This window comes from Heptranchias perlo, chromosome 21, assembly GCF_035084215.1.
Source record: "Heptranchias perlo isolate sHepPer1 chromosome 21, sHepPer1.hap1, whole genome shotgun sequence".
Classification (NCBI taxonomy): Eukaryota; Metazoa; Chordata; class Chondrichthyes; order Hexanchiformes; family Hexanchidae; genus Heptranchias; species Heptranchias perlo.
Genome location: NC_090345.1, coordinates 5,528,432 through 5,551,829, shown reverse-complemented (window position 1 = coordinate 5,551,829; position 23,398 = coordinate 5,528,432). Strand labels below are relative to the sequence as shown.

At 41.9% G+C, this 23,398-nt stretch overlaps 1 protein-coding gene across 1 annotated transcript in view; it reads left to right on the top strand.

The window, feature by feature from the left end:
- Nucleotides 1-23,398, top strand: part of LOC137339933 (ligand-dependent corepressor-like) — a 65,178-nt gene that overhangs the window by 24,895 nt on the left and 16,885 nt on the right. The window contains exon 6 of the mRNA XM_068002022.1: nt 7,545-7,644. Within this exon, the coding sequence (XP_067858123.1) occupies nt 7,545-7,644 (100 nt within the window). The remainder of the gene's footprint in view (nt 1-7,544; nt 7,645-23,398) is intronic.

Genomic DNA, 23,398 nt, shown 5'->3' with positions numbered 1-23,398 from the left:
TTCTACATCCTGGTCTCTTGTATTGCAGTGAGGTGCATGCTGTTATAAAGAGTATATTTCATAGGATTTTTCATTTAAAAAAAACCTGAATGGGCTTTTATCAGAGGTTGCAGTTTTTCGAAGAGGCTCTATATTTGGATTTCACCCTATATGCATAACTTTAACTTTTCTCCCCCTTTTATTCTGCTCCTAAATCTCCCTGCCTTCCAAAGTGCTGCTCATATCCTGGAACTAGGAGGATGGGCAGTTGCAGCTTTCCTCCTCATTATGTTTCCTATTCTATAAGGAGGTTTTAGACCAATTCTAGCTTGTATTTGAATTTTATGGTCCTCCCAACAATTTATATCAACGTCTCTTATAATTAAAGGAAAAGATAAGTGCGCGGGAGTACTTTCAATATTTATAAAAATAAAGCAGCATGTACCTAAAGGTTCCAAGTTTGATTCCTGGTCTATGTTGCGTTAGCTGATCTCAGTTGGGGTGGTACTTTGAGCGCTACAATTGGGTTTAGAGTCCCTGGGTTAAGAAGAGGAATCTTGCTCCTGATCGCAATGGCCTCCTGGGAAAATATGTGCATGTGAAGATTGGGTGAGAACAGAATGGTGCTGTATAAATATGATGTTTTATTATCGGGGAGTAACGTCGCTTGAATATATTATTTTAGTTCTCCTCATGAATCTCCAATGTACGGACTGAGGTCCAGAGTAAACCTCTGGCATGTTACCTAATCTGTTAGCTGAAAATATCCTGGTTAGCTAGTTTGATGCTTGCACTGATCAATCTTGTTCAAGTGTGTTGTCTAATCTTGGAGTATTGATCTTATTTTGGAATAACTTGATGTACAATGCATATTTGAAGCTAGAAATCCCAGCTTCCCATTCAGTTCTAGACTAGGCAATGTTTTATAAAAGAGATCTGCTCAGGATGCAAGTAATATTTTGCAGACTTGACATCTATTCAGGACTTTTGTTCTTTGTGGAGTTCCGTGACAATCATAGAGAACAGACTGACTTGCTTACAAGCTGTTCTCAGCGGGTAGTAAGAACTGCAAAGAACACTTAACAAATAAAGGAGGGAAGTGGCTTTCTCTGATGTAAAATACATGATGACCAATTGTATCCTAGATGAATGCATTCATCATCATTAGGTGACTCCACATATTATGTCAAATTTTGTCTGATAATGCTCCTATGAAGCACCATGGGATGTTTTTACTATGTTAAAGGTGCTATATAAATGCAATTTGTTGTTGTATTGCAGAAATATCTACTTTGTTATAACTAATCCTTTCTGTCCACTAGTGGACTAAGCACTCCCTGAAGCCTTAATATAAATAAAGCCATTGTGTGACGCTTTCTTAGTGGAGGCTATGTTTGCAATATTGAAGCTTTTCAATTACCTGCAGCAGTGTAATGTTATAAGTATGTAATCTGTCTACAGATTGTTTTAATGAGTGCTAAGTGCAAATTGATAGGGCACTCTCCTCCATAGGTAAAGTAAAACATGGCAAATGCTGAAAATTTTGAAAAAGGAATAAAAATGCTGAAAATAAAACAGTTGGCCAGACAATATCTGAAAAGAAAACATTTTGGGTGGAGGTCCTACAAAGAAATGCCTTCATCTACAATATCAACTAATCTTTTCTCACTTGTGAATTTCTGGCACCTTCTGTTTGTATGACCAATTTCTAAGTAGATTTACTCTTCTTCAAATTTTGGACTGATAAAATTTATCAGGAGTAAGAGTTTTTTTTTATTCTGTTGGGGGGGAGGGGTGCAGCTTGGGTATTTGGATCTGGAGTGATGGTTTTCAAGATTGAATGTTCATAAATTAAGGAACCTAAACAGTGTTTTTAAAATAATCTCTTCCTATATATGACTATGATATATACAGCATTGACAGGGATAGCAGAGTGCCTGGTGCCATGGTTGGATATCTACACGAGCAATCCCATGGAGTACAAACATACTCCTCAGTATTTATTCTACACAGTTCTATGGCAACCTATGTGAATTTTATTTAAGCTGGAGATGAGGTCCTACACTCCCAGAAACTTGAGTATCATTAGCTCCTGATTTTTGTTAAGTATGAAAGTTAGAAAGAACTTGCATTTATATAGAGCCTTTCACGACCTTAGGATGTCCCAAAGTGCTTCACAGCTATATAAATCCGAAGAATCATTTTAAAACCGTATTTGGCCCTGAGGATCACATCTGCAGTACTGCGTGCAATTTTGGTCTTCCTATTTCAAAAAGGATATTCAGTTAATGGAGGGGGTACAGAGAAGGGCTTTACAGGTTTGATCCCAGAACTTAAGGGAATGATGTTTGAGGAAAGATTAACTACCCTGCGACTTTTCTCTCTTGAAAAGAGAATACTGAGAGGGGATAAGGTGGTTAAGAAGACAAATGGAATATTTCCCTTTATTAGCCGAGGCATAGCATATAGGAGCAGGGAGGTTATTCTGGAACTGTATAAAACACTGGTTAGGCCACAACTTGAGTACTGTGTACAGTTCTGGTCACCACATTGCAGGAAGGATGTAATTGCACTAGAGAGGGTACAGAGGAGATTTACGAGGATGTTGCCAGGGCTGGAGAATTTTAGCTATGAGGAAAGATTGGATAGGCTGGGATTGTTCTCTTTGGAACAGAAGAGGCTGAGGGGTGATTTAATTGAGGTGTACAAAATTATGAGGGGCTTAGATAGAGTGGATAGGAAGGACCTATTTCCCTCAGCAGAGAGGTATAGCAGGGGGCATAGATTTAAAGTGATTGGTAGAAGGATTAGAGGGGAGCTGAGGAAAAAAAATTCACCCAGAAGGTGGTAGTGGTCTGGAACTCACTGCCTGAAAAGGTGGTAGAGGCAGAAACCCTCAACTCATTAAAAAAGTACCTGGATGTGCACCTGAAGTGCCGTGACCTACAGGGCTACGGACCAAGTGCTGGAAAGTGGGTTTAGTTTGGGTGGCTTATTTTCAGATGTTGGGGACACGATGGGCCAAATGGCCTCCTTCTGTGCGGTAAATTTTCTATGATATAATAATAGGGTTTAAAATTATGAAAGGTTTGGACAAATTGGATCTAAGTAAGCTTTTCTGCCATGTACAGAATTTAAGGACAAGGGGGTAATCTTTACAAGTTAAGGACAACAAAAGAATATAGGAAATGAAGCTGGAATTTTTTTTTACAAAAGAATGGTATGTGGAACAGATTACCAGCACATACAGTGGAACAAGAAACCTTAATGGATTTCAAGAAGGAGCTAGACAGGTTCTTGTCAACAAATGAGTTTGAGTTATTAGAAATGCACCATGGGAATACTGTGGATAGGTGGGCTTGATGGACTGAAAGTTTTCTGGTGCCTGAAACTGTTACTATGTTGAGAGTGCTCAGAGGAGCAAAGAGAGACTCAGAAAAGAGTACAGCTGCAGAGATAAAACTTAATGGTAAGAAATTCTTTAAGTACTTCAACTGTAAGAGGGCAGTTAGAGAAGAGGTAAGAACCATAAAAGATGCAAACAGCTTGAAATGAAGGAAGACCACAAAATCTGAGTGATCACACTCTAAGTATTTACAAGGGAAGAAGACATGAGCAACATGCCCTTTCCAAGCAGAGATAACTGAAGCAGAATTAATGACTTTGCTATAAATGACAAGCTAAAATGGCTCAAAGTAAATAAAGCCCCTGGGATAGATAGTATTTATCCTGGAGTACTAAGGGAGACCAGGCAGGAGAGTAATGATGAAGTCATTGGACACTGAGGAGGTACCAGCAGATTAGAAAGAGGCTAACATGATGCCTATTTTCAAAAAAGGTAACAAATAGACAACTACAGGACTATTAGCCTGTCCACTATCCTGTGCAAAAATAGTGGAATTGATGAATGAGTAAATCGAGGATTATCTATTAAATAATAACTTTAGTAAATAGACAGTTCCGACGGGCCACAGCGAAATATCGCATAGATCTCCTCAGAAGACTAACACGGGACACAACCAACAGAGTACCCTACGTCGTCCAGTACTTCCCCGGAGCGGAGAAACTACGCCATGTTCTCCGCAGCCTTCAACATGTCATCGATGACTACTAACACCTCGCTAAGGCCATCCCCGCACCTCCACTACTCGCCTTCAAACAGCCACCCAACCTCAAACAGACCATCATTCACAGCAAATTACCCAGCTTTCAGGAGAACAGCGTCCACGACACCACACAACCCTGCCACGGCAACCTCTGCAAGACATGCCAGATCATCGACACAGACACCACCATCACACGAGAGGACACCACCCACCAGGTACATGGTTCATACTCCTGTGACTCGGCCAACGTTGTCTACCTCATACGTTGCAGGAAAGGATGCCCCGGAGCATGGTACATTGGTGAGACCATGCAGACGCTGCGACAACGGATGAACGGACACCGCGCAACAATCGCCGGACAGGAGGGTTCCCTCCCAGTCGGGGAACACTTCAGCAGTCAAGGACATTCAGCCACCGATCTTCGGGTAAGCGTTCTTCAAGGCGGCCTTCGAGACACACGACAACGCAAAATCGTCGAACAGAAATTGATAGCCAAGTTCCGCACTCATGAGGACAGCCTCAACCGGGATCTTGGGTTCATGTCACGCTACACGTAACCCCACCAGCGAAAAAAAATTATCTGTTTTTAACACAACGGGTCATTCTCTGTCTTTCTCTTCCTTTCGGATGTTTCTCTCCCTCTCTCTCTCTGTTTTGTGTTCTGGCCGTTTGTGTATTCGGTGGTCCTGTAGGTAACATCACTCTGTCTGAACACTTTGATTGCCTTGACAACGGGCAGTTGGAAAGATTATCTGTAATCACCAGGTATTGTTCTCTGACTATAAATGCGGTAACCTTCCATGGAATCCCACACTCGCTCACCTGACGAAGGAGAAAGCCTCCGAAAGCTTGTGATTTTCAAATAAAACAGTTGGACTATAACCTGGTGTTGTAAGATTCCTTACATTTGTCAACCCCAGTCCATCACCGGCATCTCCACATCATTAGTAAATAGAAATCAACATGGATTCAAAAAGGGAAGATCCTGCCAGTCAAAGCTCCTTGACATTTCTGAGGAAATGACATCCCAAGTGTCCAATGGAAAGCCATATGTTGTGTGTGGTGTACCTAGAAATCCAAAAGGCATTTGACAAAGCTCCACAAAATAGATGATTCGTAAACTCAAATTGTGGGGATTCAAGATAAATCTCAGGCCGCAAGGATCTGTGCTTGGGCCTCAGCTATTTACAATCTGTATTAATAACTTAGATGAAGGGACCGAGTGTAATGTATCCAAGTTTGCTGACTATACAAAACTAGGTGGGAAAGTAAGCTGTGAGGAGGACAGAAAGAGTTTGAAAAGGGATATGGACAGGTTAAGTGAGTGGGCAAGAAGGTGGCAGATGGAGTATAATGTGGGGAAATGTGAAGTTATTCACTTTGGTAGGAAGAATAGAAAAACTATATTTTTTAAATTGATGGTGTTCAGAGAGACTTGGGTGCCCTCGTACAAGAAACACAAAAAGTTAGCATGCAGGTACAGCAGGCAATTAGGAAAGCAAATGGCATGTTGGCCTTTATTGCAAGGGGTTGGAGTACAAGAGTAAGGAAGTCTTACTACAATTGTACAGCGCTTTTGACCGCGCTTTAATGAGACCTCACCTGGAGTGCTGCGTACAGTTTTAGTCTCCTTATCGAAGGAAGGATATACTTGCCTTAGAGACAGTGCAATGAAGGTTCACCAAATTAATTCCTGGGATGAGAGGGTTGTCCAATGAGGAGAGATTGAGTAGAATGGGCCTATACTCTCTGGAGTTTAGAAGAATGAGAGGTGATCTCATTGAAACATATAAGATTCTGAGGGGGCTTGACAGGGTAGATGCTGAGAGGTTGTTTCCCCTGGCTAGAGAGTCTAGAACTAGGGGACATAGTCACAGGATAAGGGGTCGGCCATTTAAGACTGAGATGAGGAGGAATTTCTTCACTCAGAGGGTTGTGAATCTTTGGAATTCTCTACCGCAGAGGGCTGTAAATGCTGGGTCATTGAATATATTCAAGGCTGAGGTGGATAGATTTTTGGACTCTTGGGGAATCAAGGGATATGGGGATCGGGCGGGAAAGTGGAGTTGAGGTCTAAGATCAGCCATGATCTGATTGAATGGCAGAGCAGGCTCGAGGGGCTGTATGGCCTACTCCTGCTCCTATTTCTTATGTTCTTAGGTAGAGGAGTTGTGTTGGAGTTGTGAAGTACTTATTGCGGTGCCCAGGGATCAATTTTGGGATTGTTACTGTTTCTAATTTATATCACTGACTTGGATTCAGAAATTCAATGCAGATTGATACAGTTTGCAGTTGGTGTCAATTTCGGAGGGCAGTGGATTGGGAGGAGGCAGCTCAGAAGTTGGACAAAATATGTAAGGGTGCAGAGTGATGGCAGATGGAATTTTTCATGGACAAGTGAAAAATACTCTACATAGAAAATAAAAATGAATGAAGTATTCCATGAATGGTATTGAAATAGCTACTGGTGAATTTGAGAGAGATCTAGGGATTTAGTAGACTTGATGCTTCACACATGCAACCAATGCAGAACAACATCAACAAAGCCAATGGAATATTGAGCTATATAGCCAAAATTGTAGACTGCAATTCAAAGGAAATCATGTTCAAACTGTATATTGCTCTGGTCAGACCACACCTTGAGCACTGTGTCCAATTCTGGCCACTCCATTTGTTGCTAATGCCCGAACTTTGTATCCAATCGTGTATTTGTGCCTTGTGTCTTCTGAACTCTTCCCCATGCACCCTCTATGTCTGTGTGTGTGTGTGTGTGTGTGTGTGTGTGTGTGTGTGTTTTCCAAGAGACTCCCAGTTGGAATCCCAGCCAAGTTACACCAGTATTATGGTGCTACCCATGTTCCTTTACATCGATTAGGCCAATCATCTTCAACTAATCAAAGTAATATGGGCAACTGTGACAATATATCTTGTATAATTGAACTGCAAATCAAGTTTGGGGAAGGAAAACTTAGCCTTGTATCTCCAGATACTATGGAATGTGTTGAAAATAGAAGGTGCCATTATATAATTGGATGTCAATATTGAATGTCGACAGCAGGCCTGGTTCCTAAAAGCGGCTGCATCAGTGGCAGGGAGACGGGTGCTGCTGATTTTATTTTTTAAAAAGTTCAAACTGCAACAAATTTACCCCCAGGAGCAATCCATTCCAATGTTTGGTTATTTTTAACGTGCTAGCATTGAAATCGTGGATCTTGTAGTTGGATAAGCTTGTTTGTGACTTGAGAAAGCAATAATTACCTCATTATGAAATTGTCCTGTGCAGTTGATGGTGTTTCACTCGCACTGAAGAACTAGATTTTTATCTCTGGCTAATTTAATTTTCTTAGTATTTTATGACAGACATGTATGCAGTTCCAAAAAAAAGTGCCTTGTTCCCCCCCCCTCCCCCCACCAAATCTGTCAATCTGGGGTTGTTGACACCTGTGCTTCTTTCTCCAGATGGAGTGCTTGATCTGTCTACTAAGAAGAGTCCTTGTGCCAGCAAAGTTTCCTCGAGCAAGTCCCTGGGCTGCTCCTCATCTGCTAGTCTTGCCAAAGGGTAAGCATGAAGACTGTTTGTCTTAAATTGCTTTATTTTCCTTTTAAGTACTTTACCCTTTTTTTATTACTAGTTCACATTGGCTTGTGCCTGAGAACCACATGAATGCTGGGTGTTTCCATTTGCCTTCTATATTCTTATTTAAGGAATTTCTTTTTTTTTAATTCAACAATACAACAAGTGCAAGGTGTTGGTGGGGAAGCAGGAAAAAAATTAAATCACTAAGGTAAAAATCAGTTGTACAGCAAATTAACTGTTTTATTTCCTTTTATTAGTGAACTTTCTCTTTCCTTCTGTTTTGGTAGAAGTCAGTTATTATTTTAGATAACTTCCCATCTCGTGTGTATTTTATCAATTTTGTTTGCTTGATGATGTTGTTAATTGTGATGCAATCCTCAATAGAACATTCCTATTCCTCATTTAGTCTAGATAAACAGGATTTATACTTTATATACAAATGTTTGTGCTTCAGAGTTCAGAATTGGGTTGTTCTCTGGACATTATTTCAGGCCATTTAGACTCATTCACAGGATTGCAAAAAAGAATCGATGTAGCATAAAATGCAAAGCCCTGGTATGGGGAGGGGAGAGCAAGATCCGGAAGCTGTAATGTTTGTCTGGCTTTCGTTTGTAGTGATATGTCTGAGTGTTTAGCCTAACCAGTACTGTCTATATATAAAGCTCTATCTTGGCAGAGTATCTTCTGCTGTTCTCCGATTACACAAGGCTTCTCTTCCCAATGTAATGTATGCTTTTCTCTAACTTTTTTTTGGTGCTGAACATTGTAATATGCAATTATATAACTGTACATAGCCATGCAGGATTTCTTAATGCACTTAGAATAAACAAAAATATTCTAATTTGTTTTGGTGTAAGAATGTAGATTCTATTGGATGTATTAAGAAGACTTTTTTCAAGTATAAACAGTTATGTGATTTCAGTAGTATGTAAAATGATATAGAAATCCATCTGAACACCACTCTACTGAACTGAATGAACAACAGAAGGTGCTGGGAGATACAGCTAGGAATTAAATCGTGCCTCAGTGCTCCCTAGACCTTTTTGAAGTGCCTCAGTTTGCGAGACTAACCACGAGCGACTGGGGTTGCCAACTCTCCCGGAATTTCCTGGAGTTACTAGGAATTAGAGATTAATATCCCGATCACTGCTGTGAGCAGTGCCGGAGATTGGGAATAATTGGGAGTCGGATTGGCTCAGGAATTGGGGACGAGAGAGAGGGACTGAGGAATGGGGGTCAGAGGGAAAGAGGGAGACTAGTGGATGGGGTTTGGGGAGAGAGGGGAATTGGGGAATGAAGATGGGAGGTCAGAGGGAGATTGGGGGTCAGGGGGAGGGAGGGAGACTGGGGTTTGGGATTGGGGTATAGGTGAGAGAGACTGAGGAATGAGGATGGGGTCAGGGAGAGAGGGAGACGGGAATAGAGCCAGGGGTCGGGTGGATTGGGGAAGAGAGGGAGGCTGGGGAATGAGGATGGGGCCGGGGGAGAGAGGGAGACTTGGGAATGGGGTGGGCGTGGGGACCAGCATTTCCTGCAGAGCCTGGAGCAGTAGCAGCATGGTCAGTGGGAGCGACACCGGGAGAGGAACAGCCAGTTAAGGGGCGAGTGAAACTTGGGGACTTTACTGTGGGTAAATAGGGACCAAGATCGAAGGGGAGGGGAAAAGGAAGAGTTTTGAACTGTGAGGGCTATTGGACCGTGGGATGCTTCACCATAACTGGCTTTTGAGACTGAGACTAAAACATAATTTAAAAAGGGAATGGGATAAATATTTGAAAAGGAGGAATATAAAAGCATCTGGGGGGGAATGGGGTTACAGGAGAGAGCACCAACATTGGCACAGGCACCGAGGGCCGAATAGCCACCTCTTGTGCTGCAATTTCTATTATTCAATGAAAATTCTCCTTCATTGAGTCCGAGCCCAGGGAGTAGTTTAGAAAGGTTGGTATTGAGCTGAGTTTAGGATGATGTTCCCTGTGAGAAGTGCCCCAAACACCCACCCTTTGTGCGAACACACAGTTTAGTTCAGGTTGGTCCGTTCTAGCCAGTTTCAACCTGTGAAGTCCAAGAACAGATCAGCTCTGACTGAGGCTCCCGGTTGAGTTGTCACCCTCACACAGAACCAGAGTTCAAGGAGATAGAGAGAGCGATGCAGTAATATTTGCAGACGCCACATGATCAGAATGTCACGTGATCAAATCTCTAGCAATGCCACCAACCAAAGTTGGCAACCCTACTACTGTGGGTGGCCAGAGCACCTGCCTGAGTGACGTACATAGTACCCCGAGCGTCATTTTAGGACTTAACTGGGTGGTGCGTACAGCATTGACTGCAGCCGGCAGTCCAATTGAAGAGGAACCCAGAAAGTAAGTTTTTTTTAAATTTAGTTTTGTGAGCAGGCTCCATTTAAAATAACTCGAGCCGTTACCGCACCCCCTAAAAGATATTTCAGCGACTCAGCATGGCAGCCCCGGATGCTCGTTTTCCACCCCTAGTCTGTTAATGAGGCCTGGCCCTCAAATTGGACCGGGTCTCCTGTCGGCAGAAACCCTCCAGAATACGGCCAACCAGAATTGGCAACCCTATCGGTGACTTCATTTTTAAGAAAACTACAGTTTTTATGCAAAAAGTAAAATAATGGTAGTTTGGGGAGAATATTGGGATGTTTCAGTGGGATATTCAAGGATCCCATGACCTTAATGTGGGATGTTCCTCTAGCCAAGAAGCATTGAGGCCATTTGTTGTGTCTCCAATACTGTGCCAGCCAAGATCAGTAAACTCAGACCTAGGATTGAGTCTGGGATCTTTCTGGTGTTCATTTCTCAGTATTGCACCACCGTACATTTATCTTTTAATTATATTTTTTTTAGTAAATGCTCCTCTGATAGATTAGTGGGTAAATGCAACACATGGCCACTGCAGTAACTCCAGAGACAGGAAGGTCCCATGTTTGATTCCCAGTCTGTGTTCCTAACAGATCTCAACGGGGCAACAGCGGAAAGACTGCAAATGACTTCAGTGCCCCTGGGCTGGTGAGCAGTTCCACTTCCTCACTGATATTCCCCTTAATAAAGGAATTATTAGTATAATTCCAATTGTATTTAAACATACATTACAAATATATCATTTGCATTTCTTGCACTTGATGTCATGACAGCATTGACATTCTCTTCCAAGCTCACTCCTCGCCAAAATAATAATAATTGTCCATTTTCCCTACATTACAGCAATGATTAAACTTCAAAAGTATTTCAAGGTGTCCTCAGGTTCTGAGAAGGAATTGATACAGTAGATAGAGAGAAACTTTTTCGGCTTGTGGGGGAGTCTAGGACAAAAGGACATGACCTTAAAATCAGAGCCAGCCCATTCAGGAGAGAAGTTAGGAAACGCTTCTTCACACAAAGGGTGATAGAAGTGTGGAACTCTCTCCCACAAAAAGCAATAGATGCTAGCTCAATTAATAATTTTAAATCTGAGATCGATAGATTTTTGCTAGCCATGGGTGTTAAGGGATATGGAACCAAGGCGGGTAAGTAGAGTTAGGATACAGATTAGCTGTGATCTCATTGAATGGCGGAACAGGCTCGAGGGGCTGAATGGCCTATTCCTGTTCCTATGAAAGATACTATGAAAATGCAAGTTCTTTTAGTATAAAGGCTCATTTTTGAAGCCTTTGTATTCCATGTGATGAGTCAACCACCCAAGTGGTCTCATGCAGTTCAGTGTATTATGAAGAATATGGGCAAGCCATATAAAAAGGGCTACTCTCCTTATTTCTTGGACTGCTCATGTGGCTTTTTCTCAATACAATTGAAGCCAAATAACTAATTTTACAGCCCTTCTGAGATTTGCACAGAATTGGCATTGTGCATCACCTGCAGTAAAACATTGAACAGATTGCTCGTGATCTGAGGTTAAGTAAATCAACAAAACCCATGCCTGCTGCAAAAATGTGACATTTTGGAGCATTAACTCTTTGATTTCAGGATGTCATGTTTGCCTTGCAGAGTACATTGCCTCTTATAGAAATGGTACTTCATAAATTATTGCTGTTGAATATTGCAGGTCTGTGAGCCATGTAAAATTGCAATAGATTGATAAATTGAATGATATCAAGTTTTTTTTTATATAAAAGCAATATTGTATTCTGGAAAGGAACCGTTATTTGTAAAGCCAATTTTATTCATAAATGACTCCAAGATACTATTGCTTCTCTCATGTTTCCATGGTGATAGTATAATATCCTATTTGCAGCATTAGAAAAACAGCACTTGATTTTCCAGATGCTACATGTTCGGTGTTAACTTTTAAAAGAACTTTCTTTTTTAAAAAAAATTGCCTTCACTCAGTCAAGAGTGAAGTGGATATGCCATGATGATGCCAATCACAGTTTCCTCACTCTGGATCTTTATCTTTGGACTGATTGTGGCTACCTACTGTTTTGTCTGCTTAGTATTTACGAATGGACAGAAAATATTCAGTGGAGATTATATTTTTTTTAAAAAAGCATTCTTCAATCAGACTGTTCCCGCTTGGTTGTTTACTGAATGGAATGGACAGATTGATTCCATAGAACAGTGTTGTAACTGCTAAAATTTACTTTTCTTAATTAAAATTGTATTTTTTTAAATCAATCTTGCCTATGGTGATAATTTGTAGGTAAGTATTTAGAGTTAATAACATCCTTTGGATAAGACATTAATCCGAGGTCCATTCAACCTGTTCGGGTGGGTATTAAAAGCTCTCCTGGGAGTATTTGAAGAAGTGCATGGAGTTCTGCAAATGTTCTGGGCAAGATTTCTCCAAAAACAAATAACATTTAAAAAAAAAACACAATTATTCTGATCACTGCTGCTTGTGGGTTGTTGCTAGCACAGAATCACTGCTGAATTTGCCTACATAACAATATTCTGGAAAGTGCTTTGAGACTTGTAGAGATTTGACTCTCAGTTGCCAGTAATTGATGTGACTCCAATTTGGTAAAAAGGTGCTTTATTGAACTTCACAAAAGAACCAACACACGCAGTGTTGGGGCAGTGGTTTACAACACAGAGCAAGAGATCATATCACCTGTTACGCACTGGGTAGAGTTGTGTCTGCCTCAGGAGCCTTGAAGAAAGCGTTTTCCACCTCACCTGGGTACCTTCGTCGATTGGTTATCTCTCATGTCTTCTGCCCCGCCTGGGGTGACCTCTTGGAACCCTTGTCCTCAGTCCTGCTCTGCCTGGAGCCACTTCGAACGATCGAGATCATTCGTCGACATGTCGAATAGCTGTCTGGCTGGTCTCCAACGTCACCAGTCACTACTCCTGCCAAGACTCTACAATCTGATACCAGCGCTGGGTGCTCCTTTTATGCCACTTTTGGGGGTGGGATCAGGGTCAGCTATTGACATGGGCCCCTGCCCTATTGGGGTCTCCCAAAAGGGCAAGGTGCCCAGTGGTGCCTTGAATTCTTTGTTTCTTTAAGGAAAAGGGATCACCCTTCCCTGTATTCTTCCAGGGGTCTGCAGAAGCAGCTTTTGTCCCACCTCTGGCCTTAACCAATCATGACTTCACACAGAAGCTTAAGCCTGTTTTGCCTCATCTTATCTAGTCTTGTCTTCGTGTCAAGGCTGGGATTTCATAGTTCTCCAGGCCTCCCTTGATTCCTTCAGATTCCAGGCCAGGTTTTGTGGACCAGCCTTGTAAGGCTCCATTGTTTGTGGTTACCCAGTATCTGATGAGGGTTCCAGCCCTAACTAAGTGAGGAATGTTGTTTGTTTCATCTTTTTTAATTTGGTCATGTAAACGAGCCAGAAAGCGGAATTCTGAGGCTGCCTTTCTTGATGTGATCTAAGAGCTCCCTGCTCTGATATTAGTCCTACGTGGTTCACACATCCAGCACCAGAGTATTTAGTCACACAAAATCATATAAAAAGAGATACACATATAGACACCATTATAGTGAACTCACTTGCCCACTGTACTATGAGCAAGGGTACAACCTTACAGACTTGTTGATTTGAAAGGCAGTATATTAATGCAAGTATTGCTATAATAGAGAACTTATTCATTTGAGTTACCATCTTTTTAATATAAGAAAGCAGTTATTTTTGTTTATATAATTTGTGTGTTTTTTTGATTATCTTATCAAAGTTTCAGTGCCCCAGGCAGGAACATATAACAGTATTAAAACATGTATGTGATGTCTAGGTTTGCTGAGAAGTATTTTTATTCAGTGTTTTTTTTTCTCTTTGTGAATTAATTTGATCTTAAACCTAGTATTTGAATAATAAAACACCACATTAAGGTGGTGATGTCGAACTTCATGCCACCATTGAGGGTCAGGACAGTTGACTAATGTGACCATTTCTGCCCATATAACATTGCATTATGAAACTGAGCAAATGCGATTATTCTGTGAAGCACAAGTGCAGAGTTTGTAGATTTTCCATGATCAAATTAAGTAGGAAATATATTTTGGGAATCTTTTTCATTTAAATGTAAAATTCTGTTTTTAATCCTATATTATCTGCTTAAAAATAATTTCTGAAGCGTTTTTGTGTCAAATGTCCCAAAGCAAATAATTTAACTTGCAGGACTTTTGCAGACAATTTGGAGTCACACACATGGTGCCCATTTTCTGAAAGGATTGTGTGCTCCAGGTAGCACTGTGCACTTATAATTTTAGCCTTATGAAGTCACCCATTTAATGTGCTACAGCTTTGTACAAAAGCTTACTGTTAATCCTGTCCTTGTTCAAACACTGTAAAGGACTTCTGCAAACTAGTCTACATAACTTCCAGAGTTCTGTTTTTATATTTGCATATATTAGTTGGACAGAAATGTCAACTTTCTTGCTCATTCTTGAGATACAATCTGCTTTAGGAGTGTTTAATCCATTGAGCTTTGGTGGTGATGTTGCTCTTTGCTGAACCCACGGTGTAATCTAAGAATCGAGCTAGGCATGTTCCTAAAATCCGTTGAGAGAAGGTTCAATATTCTTCCAATTCATATAATCATAGAAAGGTTACAGCACGGAAGGAGGCCATTCAGCCCATCGAGTCCGTGCCGGGTCTATGCAAGAGCAATCCAGCTAGTCCCACTCCCCCACCCTATCTCTGTAGCCCTGCAAATTTTTTTCCTTTCAAGTACTTATCCAGTTTCCTTTTGAAAGCCATGATTGAATCTGCTTTCACCACGCCCCCCGGCAGGGCATTCCAGATCCTAACCACTCGCAGTGTAAAAAAAAGCTTTTCCTCATGTCACCTTTGGTTCTTTTGCCAATCACCTTAAATCTATGTCCTTTGGTTCTTGACCCTTCTACCAATGGGAACAGTTTCTCTCTGTCTAGACCCTTCATGATTTTAGATACCTCTATCGAATCTCCTTGCACTGCCTCTGATCCAAGGAGAACAACCCCAGCTTCTCCAGTCTATCCACGTAACTAAAGTCCCTCATCCCTGGAATCGTTCTAGTAAATCTTTTCTGCACCCTCTCTAAGGCCTTCACATCCTTCCGAAAGTGTGGTGCCCAGATTGGACGCCATACTGCAGTTGTGGTCGAACCAGTGTTTTATAAAGGTTCATCATGACTTCTTTGCTTTTGTATTCTATGCCTCTATCTATAAAGCCCAGGTTCCCGTATGCTTTATTAACCGCTTTCTCAACCTGCCCTGCCACTTTTAACGATTTGTGCACATTTAACCCTAGATCTCTCTGTTCCGGTACCTCTTTTAGATTTGTGCCCTCTAGTTTATATTGCCTCTCCTCGTTCTTCCTACAGAAATGTATCACTTTGCATTTTTCTGCATTAAATTTCATCTGCCACCTGTCGGCCTATGCTACCAGCCTGTCTATATCCTCTTGAAGTCTATCACTATCCTCCTCACTGTTCACTACACTTCCAAGTTTTGTGTCATCTGCAAATTTTGAAATTGTGCCCTGTACACCCAAGTCCAAGACATTAATATATATCAAGAAAAGCAGTGGTCCTAGTACCGACCCCTGGGGAGCACCACCACACCCCCCTCCAATCCGAAAAACAACCGTTCACCACTACTCTCTGCTTCCTGTTACTTAGCTAATTTTGTGGCTACTGCCCCCTTTATTCCTTGGGCTTCAATCTTGATGACAAGCCTTTTGAAAGTCCATATGCACCTCATCGACCCTCTCTGTTACCTCATCAAAAAACCCAATCAAGTTAGTTAAACACGATTTGCCTTTAACAAATCCGTGCTGGCTTTCCTTAATCAATTCACTCTTGTCCAGGTGACTACTAATTCTGTCCTGGATTATCGTTTCTAAAATTTTCCCCATCACTGAGATTAAACTGACTGGCCTGTAGTTGCTGGTTTTTATCCTTGCACCCTTTATTGAACAAGGGTGTAACATTTGCAATTCTTCAGTCCTCTAGCACCATCCCCGTATCTACGGATGTTTGGAAGATTATGGCCTGTACCGCCACAATTTCCACCCTAACTTCACTCAGCAACCTAGGATGCATCCCATCTGGACCGGGTGACTTATCTACTTTAAGTACAGCTAGCCTTTCTAGTACCTCCTCTTTATCAATTATTAACCCATCCAGTATCTCAACTACATCTTCCTTTACTGAGACTCCGGCAGCATCTTCTTCCTTGGTAAAGACAGATGCAAAGCACTTATTTAGTACCTCAGCCATGCCCTCTGCCTCCATGAGTAGATCTCCTTTTTGGTCCCTGATCGGCCCCACCTCTCCTCTTAGTACCCGTTTACTGTTTACATGCCTATAAAGACTTTTGGATTCCCTTTTGTGTTTGCCGCCAGTCTATTCTCATACTTTTTGCCCCTCTTATTTCCTTTTTCACTTCCCATCAGAACTTTCTATATTCAGCCTGGTTCTCATTTGTGTTATCAACCTGACATCTGTCATATGCCCCTTTTTTCTGCTTCATCTTACTCTCTATCTCTTTTGTCATCCAGGGAGCTGTGGCTTTAGTTGCCCTACCTTTCTCCATCGTGGGAATGTATCTAGACTGTACCAGAACCATCTCCTCTTGAAAGGCGGTCCATTGTACAATTACAGTTTTGCCTGCCAATCTGATTCCAATTCACCTGGGCCAGATCAGTTCTCATCCCACTGAAATTGGCCCTCTTCCAATTGAGTATTTTTGCTTTAGAGTGGTCCCTGTCCTTTTCCATAACTATATTCTAAACTTTGTGATACTATGATTGCTGTTCCCTAAATGTTCCCCCACTGACACTTACTCCACTTGGCTCGCCTCATTCCCCAGAACCAAGTCCAGCAATGCCTCCTTCCTCGTTGGGCCTGAAACGTACTAGTCAAGAAAGTTCTCCTGAACACATTTCAAAAATTCCTCTCCCTCTTTGCCCCTTACGCTATTACTATCCCAGTCTATGTTAGGATAGTTGAAGTCCCCCATTATCACTACTCTATGGCTTTTGCACCTCTGTAATTTCCCTGTAAATTTGCTCCTCTATCTCCTTCCCAGTAGTTTAATGGCACCTCTATTGTTTCTTAACTCTAACCAAATAGATTCTGTCCCTGACCCATCCAGGACATCCTCTCTCTCCAGCACTGCAATATTCTCCTTAATACTGCCAACCCCCTCCTTTCTTCCCTTCCCTTTCTTTCCTGAACACCTTGTATCCAGGAATATTTAGTACCCAATCCTGCCCTTTTTTGAGCCAGGCCTCCGTTATCGCCACAACATCATGTTCCCACGTGGCTAATTGCACCTGCAGCTCTCCAACCTTGTTTAACACGCTTTGTGCGTTTATACACGTGCACTGTAAACCTATCTTAGACTTTCTTGTACTCTCTTAGTCTGGTCCCATCTACTGCCATACTATTTCTTGCTCTAGTGCTATCTTTCTCCCAATTCTTTGTGCACCTTGTTTCTCCTTTCCAATGCTACATCCTGGTGCCCACCCCTCTGCCAAATTAGTTTAAACCTCCCCGTGAGGACATCGGTCCCAGCTGAGGTATATACCTTTAAGCACTGCCAAACTCCTTTGTTGTTTATTTTCTAACCTTTGCATCTATAGCCTTCCAAGTTCACTTACTAATTTTCTGCATTCCATCTCCAGTTGTGATTCTGTCCCATCTGGATCTACACTCAGGTTCCCATCCACCTACCAAGCTAGTTTAAACCTTCCCCAATCCAAGAGTAAAAGGACTAGGCAGGTAAAGCAGGAGTCACCTGCGGCCATCTCCCTCTCAAACCGATATTCCGCTTTGGATACTGTTGGGGGAGATGGCTTATCAGAGGAAAGCAGCAAGAGCCAAGTTTGTGGCACCATGGGCGGCTCTGCTGCACAGGAGGGGAGGAAGAAGAGTGCCAGGGCTATAGTGATAGGGGATTCAATTGTAAGGGGAACAGATAGGCGTTTCTGCAGCCGTAAACGTGACTCCAGGATGGTATGTTGCCTCCCTGGTGCTAGGGTCAAGGATGTCACGGAGCAGCTGCAGGGCATTCTGGAGGGGGAGGGTGAACAGCCAGTAGTCGTGGTCCATATTGGTACCAACGACATAGGTGAAAAAAGGATGAGGTCCTGCAAGGTGAATTCAAGGAGTTAGGAGATAAATTAAAAAGCAGGACCTCAAAGGTAGTGATCTCAGGATTACTATCAGTGCCACGTGCTAGTGAGTATAGGAATAGGAGAATAGACCGGATGAATGCGTTGCTGCAGGGATGGTGTAGGAGGGAGGGATTTAGATTTCTGTGACATTGGGACCGGTTCTGGGGAAGGTGGGACCTGTACAAGCGAGACGGGTTTCACCCGAGCAGGACCGGGACCAATGTCCTTGCGGGGATGTCTGCTAGAGCTGTTGGGGAAGGTTTAAACTAGAGTGGCAGGGGGATGGGAACCTGAGCGGGGAGTCAGAAGGGAGTAAAGTTGAGAGCAGTAAGAGAGGGGAAGACCCAGGGGAAATTTACAATACAAATACTACAAACACTTGTTCAAGAACAAGTGAAAGGGAAAAGCATAGAGCAGCAGAAAGAAAGTGTACTTTAGGCAATACAGGTATAGTGAAAACTAGAAAGCATAAGGCGATTAACCCAGCATCAAAGCTGAAGGTCAGGCTAGGGTGTGTGGTCCAACTAAGAGTTCTATATACAAATGCACGGAGTATAATGAATAAATTAAATGAACTACAGGTTCAAATTCAAGTTGGAGGGTATGACATGATAGCTATTACTGAGACATGGCTGCAGGATGGTCAGGATTGGGAACTAAATATACCGGGTTATAAGGTCTACAGGAGAGATAGGGAAAAAGGAAGAGGGGGAGGAGTCGCCTTAGTGATTAGAGATGAAATCACTTCAATGACCGAGCTGTCTGCCTAGTGCGTGCCCAGAGGAAATTCCTACTCCGAGAAGAACGTGGCAGTACATCAGGACACATTATTCCAATTAGATCTATATTATAGCCTTCAGTGGTGTAGGCAAGATCTAACCAGCATGCAGTTTAGGGATTTTTTAAGTGGTGGTCTGAACTTCAAATGTTATATTTGCAGTGGTTGTATTTTTTTTTAAAAATCATGTCAAGTGACATTCACCGTTTCAGATACATCCTTCCCTATAGTAATAATTTCACTTGTTGAAATTAAGTACTGCAAAGCGACTCTGTTCTAAAACTTCAGACGTAAAACAGTTCAAATAGTTAAGCCATTTCAGTGAATATTTTTGTTTTGGATTTTATCATGGTGACCCAAGTAACGGTTCAGGACTTTGCTTGGGACGTCAGAAAGCTGCAGACAGACATGTCTTGCCCCGTTATTGACGAGAGAGTTTGCATCTTAAAACCTGCAGTTGTACACATTTAGAGTTGTGACCCAGAGTTTTTTTTAATTGGGGGTGGGGGAAGAGGATTGTGCATTCCAAGTACCCAGTCACTATCCATAACACTTCACTGAAGCAGAGAATGAAAGGAAGGTTTTAGGGCTCCGTGTTTAAATGCACCGTGCGGTGCAATACTGAACCATATGGATCAGTGCAATCTTGGGTTTAATTCCCAATTTGTGCTGAGTTAGCTGATCTCAGCCACTGTGGCACAATAATTAGCTTCAGCACCTTCAGCCTAGGCAAAGGAATAATCTGGCTAGGATTGCTGATTGCCAACTGATAATTCCCCTGCTGGAAAGTGATCACATGAACAGTACCTGTTTAGGTGAGGTATTTGAAGGCTGTTTGCTCCTGTGGAGCTGTACCCAAATAAAATGATAGTCAAGAGAGGTACGGTAAGCTTAACTGCAATTGAAGGAAACATTCTCTGCACTGCAATATTTGTTGACCAAAAATTTGGATGGAAGTGGAATGAACTTTAACATTTGTTTGTCTTTTGCAGAGGTTCCTTTGAACCCCACAATTACAAATTGCTGTAGTGCAGGTAGTTTCTTTTAGCTTAATTTCTGTTGTGGGGGTCCTGATGGATCTTTTAGCTCCCCAAACTCAAAAAAAAAAGGAATTTTGGTCTATAGTGCTAGATTTGGGTAATACGTTCTAGCATTCCAGTGTAGTTGGCTCATGTCCATCTTGCAAACATGTCAATTTCATCTGCCACCCAGTGGCAAACTGTCAACTTTAAAAGAATGATGATCCCTTTACTGTACTTAACTGAGATACTGTATGGGATAAAAATTGATAGAGGATGTATTAGAAAGGCTGGCTGTACTTAAAATAGATAAGTCACCAGGTCTGGATGGGCTACATCATAGGTTGCTGAGGGAAGCTAGGGTAGAAATTGCGGAAGTACTGGCCACAATCTTCCAATCCTCCTTAGACACGGGTGGTGTCGGAGGACTGGAGAATTGCAAATGTTACATCCTTGTTCAAAAAAGGATGTAAACATAAACCCAGCAACTATAGACCAGTCAATTTAACTTTGGTGGGGAAGCTTTTAGAAACAATAATTCGGGACAAAATTAATAGTCACTTGGACATGTGTGGATTAATAAGGGAAAGCCAGCATGGATTTTTAAAGGCAAATCGTGTTTGACCAACTTGATTGAGTTTTTTGATGAGGTAATAGAGGATTGATGAGGACAATGTGGTTGATGTGTATATGGACTTCCAAAAGGCTTTTGATAAAGTGCTTGTCAATAAAATTGAAGCCCATGGAATAAAAGGGACAGTGGCAACATAGATACGAAATTGGCTCTGGAATAGGAAACAGAGGGTAGTGGTGAATGGTTGTTTTTCTGACTGGAGGGAGTTGTACAGTGGTGTTCCCCAGGGGTTGGTACTGGGACCACTGCTTTTCTTGATATATATTAATGACTTGGACTTGGGTATACATGGCACAATTTCAAAATTTGCAGATGGCATAAAACTTGGAAGTGTAGTAAACAATAAGGAGGATAGTGATAGACTTCAAGAGGACGTAGACAGGCTGGTGGGATGGGCAGACACGTGGCATATGAAATTTAATGTTGAGAAGTGTGAGGTAATAATTTTGATAGGAAGAACGAGGAGCGATAGTGTAAACTAAAGGGTACAACTTTAAAGGGGGTGCAGGAACAGAGACCTGGGGGAATATGTACACAAGTCTTTGAAGGTGGCAGGACAGGTTGAGAAACTGGTTTAAAAAAAGCATACAGGATCCTGGGCTTTATAAATAGAGGCATAGAGTACAAAAGCGAGGATGTTATGTTGAACTTTTAAAAACACTGGTTCGGCCGCAATTGGAGTATTGTGTCCAATTCTGGGCACCGCAGTTTAGGAAGGATGTGAAGGCCATAGAAAGGGTGCAGAAAAGATTTACTAGAATGGTTCCAGGGATGAGGGACCTCCAGTTACGTAGATAGACTGGAAAAGCTGGAATTGTTCTCAGAGCAGAGAAGGTTGAGAGGAGATTTGATAGAGGTGTTCTAAATGATGAAGGGTCTAGACAAAGTAAATGAAGAAAAACTGTTCCAACTGGTGGAAGGGTCGCGAACCAGAGGACACAGATTTAAGGTGATTGGCAAAAGAATCAAAGGCGACATGAGGAGAAACCTTTTTATGCAGCGAGTGGTTAGGATCTGGAATGCACTGCCTGAAAGGGTGGTGGAAGCACACTCAATTGTGGTTTTCAAAGAGGAATTAGATAGGTACCTGAAGGAGAAAAATTTGTAGGGCTACAGGGAAAGAGCAGGGGAGTGGGACTAGCTGGGTTGCTTTTGGAGAGCTGGTGCAGGCTCGATGGGCCGAATGGCCTCCTTCTGTGCCATAACCATTCCAGTATGTCCTAGAGGCAACAAGGGGGCAAGCCATACTAGATTTAGTAATGAGTAATGAACCAGATTTAGTTAACAGCTTAACTGTGCGAGAACATCTATCCAATAGCAATCATAACATGATCGAGTTCAATGTAGTGTTTGAAAGGGAAAAAAAATGAATCAGCTGCTCAGATTCTAGACTTGGGTAAGGCCGGCTTCAATGGGATGAGACAGAGACTGTCCACAGTAAAGTGGGCAAATCTGTTAATGGGTAAAACGACTGATGATCAGTGGGAAACATTTAACGAGATACAGAACTGGTTTATACCCCTGAGAGGCAAGAACTCTACTTGCCATAAAAAACAACCATGGACAACTAAAGAGGTAAGGGACAGTATAAGACATAAAGAAAGGGCATACAAAAAGGCAAAAAATGGCACAGATCCTGGCAAATGGGAAAGATACAAAGATCAACAAAGGGTCACAAAACAGAGCTACAAAAAGAGAGTATGAAAAGAAACTTGCAAGGGGTATCAAAACCAATACGAAGAACTTTTATAGTTATATTAGGAAAAAGAGGGTGGTCAGGAGCAGTGTTGGCCCCTTAAAAACTGAAAGTGGGGATATTGTCATTGACAATGGGGAAATGGCGGACATGTTGAATAATTACTTTGCATCAGTATTTACAGTAGAAAAAGAGGATAGCATGCCGGAAATCCCAAGAAAACTTATATTGAATCAGGGACAGGGACTTGATAAAATTAACATAAGTAAAGCAACAGTAATGAAGAAAATAATAGCAATAAAGAGTGACAAATCCCCAGGACCAGATGGTTTCCATCCCAGGATTTTAAAGGAAGTAGGTGAGCACATTGCAGATGCCCTAACTATAATCTTTCAAAGTTCTCTAGATTCAGGAACTGTCCCTCTGGATTGGAAAATTGCACATGTCACTCCGCTTTTTAAGAAAGGAGAGAGAGGGAAACCGGGGAATTATAGACCCGTTAGCCTAACATCTGTTTGGGGAAAACGCTTTAGTCTATAATTAAGGATAGGGTGACTGAATAACTGAAAATTCTCGAGGTGATCAGAGAGAGCCAGCATGGATTTGTGAAAGGTAGGTCGTGCCTGACAAACCTGATTGAATTTTTTGAAGAGGTGACTAAAGTAGTGGACAGGGGAATGTCAATGTATGTTATTAAAATGGACTTCCAGAAGGCATTTGATAAGGTCCCACTTAAGAGACTGTTAGCTAAGATAGAAGCCCGTGGAATCGAGGGAAAAGTACGGACTTGGTTAGGAAATTGGCTGAGCGAAAGGCGACAGAGAGTAGGGATAATGGGTAAGTACTCACATTGGCAGGATGTGACTAGTGGAGTCCCGCAGGGATCTGTCTTGGGGCCTCAATTATTTACAATATTTATTAACGACTTAGATGAAGGCATAGAAAGTCTCATATCTAAGTTTGCGGATGACACAAAGATTGGTGACATTGTAAGCAGTATAGATGAAAACATAAAATTACATATTGATAGATTAGGTGAATGGGC